The sequence below is a fragment of the Colossoma macropomum genome, unplaced genomic scaffold (assembly GCF_904425465.1).
Source record: "Colossoma macropomum unplaced genomic scaffold, Colossoma_macropomum, whole genome shotgun sequence".
In the NCBI taxonomy this organism is placed as follows: Eukaryota; Metazoa; Chordata; class Actinopteri; order Characiformes; family Serrasalmidae; genus Colossoma; species Colossoma macropomum.
In genome coordinates this window covers 25,120,034-25,131,223 of record NW_023494801.1, presented here as the reverse complement: position 1 = coordinate 25,131,223, position 11,190 = coordinate 25,120,034, and the positions used below count along the sequence as shown (strand labels likewise).

General features: G+C 39.7%; 1 protein-coding gene across 1 annotated transcript; it reads right to left on the bottom strand.

The window, feature by feature from the left end:
- Positions 1 to 77: 77 nt before the first annotated feature.
- On the bottom strand, positions 78 to 7,751 carry elob (elongin B). Its single transcript, XM_036589935.1, has 4 exons — positions 7,692 to 7,751; positions 5,917 to 6,051; positions 3,689 to 3,797; positions 78 to 1,506 (listed from the first exon to the last, which is right to left on the bottom strand). The coding sequence occupies exons 1-4, from the start codon at positions 7,692 to 7,694 to the stop codon at positions 1,394 to 1,396; spliced, it is 360 nt and encodes a 119-aa protein (XP_036445828.1). The 5' UTR covers positions 7,695 to 7,751; the 3' UTR covers positions 78 to 1,393.
- Positions 7,752 to 11,190: the final 3,439 nt, after the last annotated feature.

The following is an 11,190-nucleotide window of genomic DNA, read 5'->3' as shown; positions in this document are numbered from 1 at the left end:
CCGATAACTGCAGATGATGACTGTATTATAAGGTGCATGTAAGGGCACTCGCTGAGAGAAAAAAAAAAAACAGTGTACAAGTGTGAAAAGGGTTGGTTTTAATTTAAACTTGATTACAGATACTGCTGCATTGCTTTGTTCATCAGGATATCTTCCTTTCCCCCCCTGAAAGAGCGCGGTGAGGAACCATGTCCACCACGGAGAAGGAGCAAGTTCTCAAAAACAAGACAGCAGGAGTTCTGTTTTCGGGATGAACACCACGTCAGCATTTTGTTAAAACGAAACAATCACTGCTCTATGCAATTATGCCTTGTTCTTACAGGTCTGCAAAATGCAACTTAAGCCATTCCTTCACACGAACACAACACACACACAAAAACAAAAAGAAGAAGAAAATCAACGTGCATTTACACTTCCCCCTTTGGCTTAAATACAAAATTAGGGAATTAAACAAAATGACACTGCTTTGTCTTTTAAATCAAACCGATACTGGAAAACGACAGGAGACAAACTTCCAGTATGAGAGCGTGAAGAAGGGAAAAAAACATCAAGAAGCAAAAAAAAATGAAAATACAAAATGTTTTTACAAGGAATCTACCACTCTGTTGTGGAGTACAGACCTTTCCTGTATAACCTCAGGGGACATGAACTCGATGTTCATTATGATTTCAGAGCAGTCTCACGCGCAATTACTCTAAATTAGAAGGTAACAAAAACCTCGACTTCCAGCTTTCACGTCCCCAAAGGCTCTTTGTAAAACAGAGGGCCTTTAACAACGAGTTAGAATAATATCAATATCCATTAAACACAGAACATACTGTTAATACAATTCGAGAGGGCACTGTAAAAGCCTACAGCCACTCCAGGCCCAAAAACAACCCCCCCCCTCCCCTCAACACAAGGCCAAAACACACAAAGCACATAAAGCTCAATTTTCCCAAACTTAAACATGTGAATTAAATAAAAAGGTATGATTTTTTAAATAGTCTATCGCCACCCCCCTCTAGATGACCGACTCTGACCAATGAGCAGTTTATCCAGAAATGCATGGAGACACATGAGCAAATCAAAAACGTGCCCGAGTGTACACGGGGTGGCGGGTCGAGACCTTCGCACTGAACAGAGACTTGACTGGGTGCATGAAGGGTTGGAGAGTAACACAGTCAGTCAGAAAGCCAGTGGCTAGAGAAGGGCTGCAAAGGAGAATGATTTCAAATTTTCAGCAAAAGTCACAGCATCACACAGGATCAGTCTTATCTCATGCATCCCCCCCCTTTTTCCCCCTTTTGCACCATCATGTTCAAACAATTTGTCTACATGCCTGATGTTTCCCCAAATTTATCCCTCCCTTTATCTCCCCCCTGCTGCCCTCTGTTGTCTGTCCTCCGCCGCTTCACTGCACTGCCTGCTCGTTGGCAGTGCTGCCGGAGTCTTGGGGCTTCATCACATCGGGCAGTTCAGGAGGAGTGGAGAAAGGCTCCACTCGCAGAGGCTCAAAGGCATCATCTGAGAAAAGAACGAGCGTCATTAGTTCAGCCTGAACACAGTTATTAACAACATCAATTATTTTTTATATAATTATACAAGTTTACTGCACATCTGTGCTACAAATGAAGACATAAGCTTTGTTTCCAGCACCTACTTCTTATGAACAAGTCAGCCCAAAGTGGCAACTTATAAAAAGGTTTAGCAAATCAATTTCAAACAGAAGTTTACCAGTATTAATATACAGACATATTCATCGAAATAAATATGATTACATTTACATTTTTACATTTGGTTGATATAATGTAGTGGGTAACACCTCTACCTTCTACGCTGTAGACGGTGGTTCAATCCCCCGCTCAGGCAAAGACCCTACACTATACCAATGAGAGTCCTTGGGCAAGACTCCTAACACTACCTTCACTTTCCTGTGTAAAATGATCCAATTGTAAGTCGCTCTGGATAAAAGCGTCTGCTAAATGTCGTAAAAGTAAATGTAAATATGATTAGAGAAAAAACGCCTGTGACAAACCTACATAAAACAGCTAGTGTCAGCACAATAAAACTGAAATATTAATTTTTTTCAGTACACTTTTGATAAATCTGTGCCTTAAAACTTGATTTGGTTGGATATGGACTTCTCTCACTGTGTACTCTGTGAGGTCCTTTTTTAACACAGTGTTAAACTACCCCTATCATGTGGGGGCTGTACTGTAGTCTGGCTAGTACTCACTGCAACTACATAAATATTCTTGTTACATTTTACCTCACGTTAGGTTGTGCTCCGTTCTCCCCCACTCATGCAACAATCATAGCCTGGGCCAATAACAGTAACTGATAATTAACACCTTGTTGTAACCCAGGGGTCAGCAACATGCCGCTCAGGAGCCAAATGCGGCTCTTTTACTGCACTGTTGTGGCTCCACAGCTGAATTAGATTTGTAGGTAAAAATAAAATAATCCTCCTTTACAGTAAAATAAAGCTCTGCTGATCGTTCAACACAGTTTAACAATAAACGCCCTTAAATGTTGGAGTTAATGTGGAACTGCTAATTCACCCTTTAACCCTGAGGTTCACGTATAGACTGCTGGTCACCATAGCAACACAGACAACACAGACAACTCATCTAGCTAGTAGCTAACGAAAAGGCAAAGGGAGAGATTTAAGACGAACGTTGATAATTTGGAGACTGATGGACTTATTTGTATTTTTAAGCAGTCCAGCTGGTCTCCTGATACGTTTAATCTGCAATGAGAAACTGACAAACACTAAAAGTAGCGAAGCTGAAGTCAGTTTCTAGTTTGAATTGTCCCGTTCCACCTTAAATGGTGCAGCAGTTACATTCTGGTGCCTCGTGCATCATTTAAGGTGGAACGGGAAAATTCAAACACAAGGCTGGCGAATGAGAAGCGGCTTTAGCCTCGTAAAAAAAACGTCAAGAGACATTTTACAAAAACTGTTCTAGTTTTGTGGACAAGTTTCCTGCCAGAGACGCGAGAATAGCAGCTATATCTGTGCTCTGCTCTAAGCTTTAGCTAAGTCTGTGTTTTTCGTTTATATTATATTCTTTACCCTACACTAGAACATCAGCACATACTGAGACTTATTTACAGCCAAGATGCTAAAATGTTACTTAAATAAATGGACATAAAATGTTGTGGCTCCAAAGATTAATTTTTACTGAAAGGACAAAATGACTCAACATTTGGGCTGCCAAACACTGTTATAACTGATGTCAATATTAATTTTAACTACATTTGGATTCTAGTTTATACGGTATAAACTATGTATGAGATAAAAACAGGGCACTAAATAATCAGTTGTAACCATTATCTGTAATTTCATATATCAGGCTACTAATGACTATTCTCTCATTCTTTGGAGCTTTCTGTGTGTTACAGTGTTTTCGATCGCTATATAAAAGGTGATGTTATCCACTATGCTATCCAACCACTGATATGTTCATATATTCATATAAATATAAAATATATAAAACAAATTACCATATCTAGTGACTACATGTGCATCAAAGTGTGCATGGCCAATGTGGTGCCTAATTAACAGCTATAATTCCAATATTGGACCAATATTGATGATAAAGAAATCCCCATCTGTCAGAGAGTAACATACGAGCTGCTAATATATCATGCCCCCCAAGTATTTGAAAGCCCATGGCAGATAGAAAGAAGAACATATACTCACCGCTGATGCGGAAGGCCAGCCCTACTGTGGCTGGAGCCTGGGGTCTCGCTGTCTGGTTTGTGAATCCACAGTCTCCAAGTGTCTTGCTGTCTTCTAGCAACATGTCATCCTATAGAGGATCATATCAGAAAATGCAGGATGTGTTACAAACCAATTCATTACTAACAACACACCTCATTAACTTTGACAAACAACACTGAAAGCAAAACAGAAAAACAACAGTTTATATAATTATACACAAGGATAAACCGAGCTGGCTTAAGCATAGTCACATTACAAATTAAATAAAGCCAAATACATGAAGTCACCAAAAAGAGGTGTAGTCCATTTCTGTACTGCTGTCTGCCTCACCCATACTTGGGAGAAGCCAATGAGAGCTACAGTACATAGAATACAAATCTACAAATCTACTGTAAACTCCCATTAAAATCCAGCATTTCTTCTGAAACCAAGAGTATTAATAGGGTGTTTGATCCCCTTTTGCAGCAGTAATGGCCTCCATTCTTCTGGGAAGGCTTTATACTAGAAACCTGACACTAAATTTATCAATACTTTCTATTATTACAGAAAGCAGAGTCACTGCTCTACAGTCCATTGCTGGTGGGAGGGTTATGCTTCTCTAGCTGACGCTAGGCATTGGGTACAGTCACCAACCAAAAATATCCAGCCAACAGCATCCTGTGGGCAGTGTCCTGTGACCACTGATGAAGGACTAGAGGATGACCAACACAAACTGTGCAGCAGCAGATAAGCTATCGTCTCTGACTTTACATCTACAAGGTGGACCGACAAGGTAGGAGTGTCTAATAGAGTGGGACAGTGAGTGGACACAGTGTTTAAAAACTCCAGCAGCACTGCTGTGTCTGATCTTTAGTTTATTTATTTATAGACAATAGGAATAGGAAACATAATCTGTAGCATCCATATGCCTGTGTGACGTGCGTACACTTTAAAAGGAGTCAGAATTTGCCTCTTACTGTGTAAACTGTGTCCTAAACCACACCGACAGGTCTGAGTGACCTTAATGAAGACCTAGATGCGGTTTGAGCAGTTTTGGGGACGTATTTACAGAAAATATTTTGGGTGACTATTGACTTCTAGGGTCTGTTTGTAACGTTAGTCTAATAGCTCCAGCGCTAACAGACATGAAAACTCATGGGGTGATTTTAATATGAATTTTTCATGTTTTTACACAATTCTTGTGGATTCTTAACTCTCAACTCAACAACATTATCCCTGTATTTTAGTTTCAGAATGGACAAGAATCGCATAAATACATGAAAAATACATGTTGAAATCACTACATAAGTCTTCACGTCTGTTAGTGCTGGAGCCATGAGGCTAACGTTACAAACAAATCCCAACAGTCACCCAAAAAACTGGAGTTTAGATATTTTCATTGCATTCATGTTGCTGACTCTTTCAAAATCAAAAGGTCAATGTGAATGAAGAAAGAACATTTACGCAACTTCACTGCTCACAAACACAGCGTGATTCACGTTCTGTTAACTTTATCTTAGCTCTGATTGGCCCATCAAAATTAAACAGTATACCTGTGGATTGACTGAACAATGATTCTGATCTGCTGCTGTGCTGTGTTTAGGGGATAGAGAGGGGGGACGTGCTTTCGAAATAATCTCCTGGAAGGAGACCCTGCTCTCCTAAAATCAAAAACCCTTCGAACTGACATAGTTCACAAGAATAGCATGTTCAACATTCAAAACAGCAAATTTTGCAGAAAGGTGACAGGTTTGCACATATAATTACACTAAAAAAAGCTAAAATCTGGACACCAAACATGTCCTGGATGACTAACTAATGGAGTAACTGAAAAATTGTGTAATTGTGATTTTTCATCCAAATATTCCTTTAAGCTGAATTAAACCTTAAAAGTATTCCTTTTAGCTGAATTCACTTCCTGAAGTAGCTGAAGGTGTGTTTGGATACTTTTGGACACAAAAAATTCAAAACATCAATGAAAAAAAGTCATTCAGGCTTTAGACAAACCAGAAACTGCAACACCTTATTGTTAAACTGGAATAGTTACAGATTCTTCAAATGACTGTACCACAAACCACAAACTTTGGCCTTTTTAGGGAGGTTTCCCTGACCCAGATTAAACCTGTCAACACTAAAAATAAAATCCAATGCTAATTCTCCACTGAAATTTGGTCTTAGGCTTAACCCATATCTGAGAAAACGGCACTTTAAATTTGTTCTATGCCGACCTTGTAAAGTCTCTGTTCCTCCGGTGGCCGCTTAAGGATGCCTTCCACGATACGCTTGAGCTCGTAGACTGTGGTCGACTCCTTAGCATCTGTGAAGATGGTCGTCTTGTGACGTCTGATCATCAAAAACACGTCCTGAGAGACACAAGAAAAGATTAACCAATCAGACGCTTCATATCTCACAAGCTAATCTTCTCGTTACTCCTGTGGAGTACCTGCATCATGTGATGACGTCTATATTTGAACTGATTTTCTGGGAGGTTTTTGGAAAAGTTTAACAAATTTTAAGTCTTGAACAGTTAATTTACTTTTGCCAAACAGTGACAAAGCCTAATAAACTTTACTTCCAAACTTACTTTCTTAAAAGCAACGATAAAATAGATAAATAAATAAATAAAATAAAAGCACTAGTATAATCAATTAGCTCTCTTAGCACAACAGATTCACTGACCAGCTTACTATAGTCTTCCAAAAGGAGGGTAAACATAGGACGGTCATTTACATAACAGTTGAAACATGACAGTTCTACCAACAACAGGTTACTTATTAAAAGGCTGTGGCACCGTATCACCTGGATTACATTTTGACTACCAAATAAGACGGCAAACGTCAAGCTGGTAGGTATGCAACAACCATTAATCCTAGACCAGCGTTTCCAGTATTTACTGCACATTTTAGCTTTCTCCTTCTCAAACACCCCCATGTCACCCATATGATGGGATCGTAAATGAGTTGATTAGATCTCCAACAGCTGGACTGGAACCGCTGGCCTACACAAACTACAACAAATGGGCTTTGCAACAATCTCCAGCTAGTTTACTAGCTTTGGCCCTTATTCACAAAGCCTCTAAGAGCAAAAGCGCTGATCTAAGACCAGATTCCTGTCTTATTTTCTATGACTTCATTGACAGGATCACATTAGATCAGCACTTCTTCTCTGAGAGGCTTTGTGTTTGTGGCCTATTAGCTCTACACTTAATTCAGTCACTTAAAATGACAGTTCCAGATCTGAAAAGGCCAAAAAGAAGCCTGATATTTAATCAATATTGGATAGTTGTCAGCTAAATTAGTTCAGCTAAACTCAGATCCAAAAGCCAACACGAGGTTTAAGTCGGTTTCTCCAGATTCTTATTACAATTTTCCGTTCCACCTTAAATAGTGCAGCATTTACGTTGTGTTTTTATAAACGAATAAGAAGCAAGTCCAGCTTCCTAAAGCCCAGCCCGGCTCTTCTAGGCTCTGACTGACTTTGACTGACAGACACTTCTTGACAAGCCAGAAGTTGGCATGCTGTTCGCCAGCTTCTTGCTCTACTTTCCCCGTTCCACCTTAAATGAGGCAGCAGCTACATGTTCTATTTAAGGTGGAACGGGAAAATTCGAACAAGAAGCTGGCGGATGATTAGAGCCAACTTCAGCCTCGTCCTGTGGGATAAAACAGTCAGATAGCAGGCGAAATTAAAGTGTGGCCGTCTAAATAATCAGTGTTTTGAGCGTTAAGGTCTCACTCGAGCAGCTAAACCCAGAAATCAGTTCGTCTCCTGCAGCTGAAAGGAAACACTGCATCATTTACTGGAAGCTAACTCACGTTAGCATGCTAAAAATATTGCGAAACAAAGATGCGCCCTGTCAGCGTTTCTCACCGCTTCCCGGACTCGACAGATACAATCGCCGCACGAACGTACAGAAACGCTGAACAGTCAGTAAACGAGTATGAAAAACTCGCGTTTAAGCGCTTAAATCAAACACAGCCCGCTGTTTCTAATCCTCACTCACCATCTCTGTTACCGGTCGCAGTCCTCCACTATCCCACACTGCACTGCGCACATCGCACCGCCTGCCTTTGTGCAGCTGCTCCAAAACACCAAATGGGCTCTTCTTAAGAAGACATTAAACACCAATCATTTAATTAGTTTATTGGCTTATTTCATTTATTACAACGTGAGAATGATTTAAGAAAAATGTTATAAAAAATAGTGATGTTAAATTAGTGTTGGTATTATGGGACAGTGTTGGTATTATGGGACAGTGTTGGTATTATGGGACAGTGTTGGTATTATGGGACAGTGTTGGTATTATGGGACGGTGTTTGGTATTATGGGACAGTGTTGGTATTATGGGACAGTGTTGGTATTATGGGATGGTGTTTGGTATTATGGGACAGTGTGTTGGTATTATGGGACGGTGTTTGGTATTATGGGACGGTGTTTGATATTATGGGACAGTGTTTGGTATTATGGGACAGTGTTGGTATTATGGGACAGTGTTTGGTATTATGGGACAGTGTTGGTATTATGGGACGGTGTTTGGTATTATGGGACAGTGTTGGTATTATGGGACAGTGTTTGTATTATGGGACGGTGTTAGGTATTATGGGACAGTGTGTTTGGTATTATGGGACAGTGTTAGGTATTATGGGACAGTGTGTTTGGTATTATGGGACAGTATTGGTATTATGGGACAGTGTGTGGTATTATGGGACAGTACTGGTATTATGGGACAGTGTGTTTGGTATTATGGGACAGTACTGGTATTATGTGACGGTGTGTTGGTATTATGGGACAGTGTTGGTATTATGGGACAGTGTTTGGTATGGGACAGTATTGGTATTATGGGACGGTGTTTGGTATTATGGGACGGTGTTTGGTATTATGGGACAGTGTTTGATATTATGGGACAGTGTGTTGGTATTATGGGACAGTGTGTTTGGTATTATGGGACAGTGTTTAATATTATGGGACAGTGTGTTGGTATTATGGGACAGTGTGTTTGGTATTATGGGACAGTGTTTGATATTATGGGACAGTGTGTTTGGTATTATGGGACAGTGTTAGGTATTATGGGACAGTGTTTGGTATTATGGGACAGTGTTGGTATTATGGAACAGTGTGTTAGGTATTATGGGACAGTGTTTTGTATTATGGGACAGTGTTTTGTATTATGGGACAGTGTTGGTATTATGGGACAGTGTGTTAGGTATTATGGGACAGTGTTTTGTATTATGGGACAGTGTTTTGTATTATGGGACAGTGTTTTGTATTATGGGACAGTGTTTGGTATTATGGGACAGTGTTTGGTATTATGGGACAGTGTTGGTATTATGGGACAGTGTGTTGGTATTATGGGACAGTGTGTTGGTATTATGGGACAGTGTTGGGTGTTATGGGACAGTGTGTTGGTATTATGGGTCAGTGTTTGATATTATGTGACAGTGTGTTTGGTATTATGGGACAGTGTTAGGTATTATAGGACAGTGTTTGGTATTATGGGACAGTGTGTTGGTATTATGGGACAGTGTGTTGGGTGTTATGGACAGTGTGTTTGGTATTATGTGACGGTGTGTTGGGTGTTATGGACAGTGTGTTAGGTATTATGGGACAGTGTTGGGTGTTATGGGACAGTGTGTTGGTATTATGGGACAGTGTGTTAGGTATTATGGGACAGTGTGTTTGGTATTATAGGACAGTGTTTGGTATTATGGGAAAGTGTGTTGGTATTATGGGACAGTATGTTGGGTGTTATGGACAGTGTGTTTGGTATTATGTGACGGTGTGTTGGGTGTTATGGTTTAAAGAGGAAAAGGGCCTGAAAGCTGCCAGGTCTGCTACATATGAAATGAATGGATTAAAGAATTTGTCTGTAATTTTTTTGTTTATATATATGATCATTTAGCCATTCAGTCTCAGGTATCAGCACTTCTGTCTCCTGCAGTTACGAAGTACATTGAGAGAAAAAAATATTTCGACTGTCATCAGGCCTCCTTTCTTGATACTTTTACTTTCCTTTTCGCTTTGCATACTTTCTTCTCTTACTTTAAGTTCCAGAAACTTTCAGAATAATTTACTGTGGTGATTTTGTTATGCATAAAATTAAATCTAACAAAATGATCCAATCGCAAATGCATTTAGTGTTAATATTTCTTTCTTTCTTTCTTTATTTATTTATTAAGTAACTCAAGCCAAAGATTATATATAAGGTAAACCAAGGTGGTGCATGCCCCAGTGAATGGGGTGAAAAGGGGTTTAGTTCCTGTCTGCTTAAGTCCTAGGTCAGTCGTCAAGCTCTCCTGACTACAACCCTGCTTTGGGCAACTTCATCGGCACAAAACCAGAATTACCTCCACTAAACTTAACTTCAGACGGTTCATCATAGACTTTGTGATTCCCTGCTTAATGTTATCTAAAACCATTGAGTGCTTTTTGGTACCCCCGTACAGTGAAGTTGTGATTCTGAAGACTAAATAAAATGTTCTGACGTAGCCAAGGGGCGTGGCTGTGTGTAAGCTATCACATGAGCTAAATTTTTAACCCCCGGCAAACAGATCAAAACAGAGCCCCCAGTGCACTGCTGACACTGACTGTGTTTACATGCACCGGTTTTCGCCAATCCGATTGAATTGAATTCCGATTATAGATTTAGACTGGGGTGTTTATTCTCACTCTACTCAACAATCTGATGGAAAATCTCTGTTTCAAATCCAACATTACACGCATGCATAGAGAACCACTTACTGTAGACGTTACCAGAGAACTTGTAGAGTGGAGAATTAAAATACCACTCTGTAGTGTCTTCCGGGTGTCTTAAACAAACACTAGAGGGCGCGCCCGAGCAAGTCCAAAATGAATGGGTCAAGATGGAGCATTTGAGCAAAATCATAGTTTATAAATGCTTAAACGTTTTTAATGTAAAAGGGTATATTAATTTCCTGAACACTGAAAAGCATAAAACGTTTTAACACTGCTGTTATGTTTTTAAGAGCTTTTAAACTCGAGTTTAAACTAGGAGTTTAAAAGGCACCTCATGTACATTCATGATGTCAGTGATCGCGAACAGCCAATGAGCTGCTCCGCTCGCCAACCAATCAGCACTCAGTGTCAGTAATGTTAGCGTCCTGCTGCCCAAAACCCGTTTGCTGTAGAAAAAAGGAAATGTAGGTACGATTTCTTTGTTTTTTAGTGAAACAAATCCTTCTACTTTCTAAAATTAAAGAAACGTTCTGGACGAGTGATTAGAAACTATTTTAATAATGATAATAATAATAATAATATATAATAATAATATAATAATTTTATTTATATAGCACTTTTCATGCCGGTGGCAGCTCAAAGTGCTTTACAGACAGGTGATAAAACATAGTTATAGAAGGGATCATTAGTACTTTAACTTTTCGTTTTTAGCCGTTGAGCTCCATTTACTCCCATTAACTCGCGGGCGCCCTCTGCTGTTTATCTGTCCTGTTTTGATATAACGGGGGAATAACCAGCTCTGACTTTCA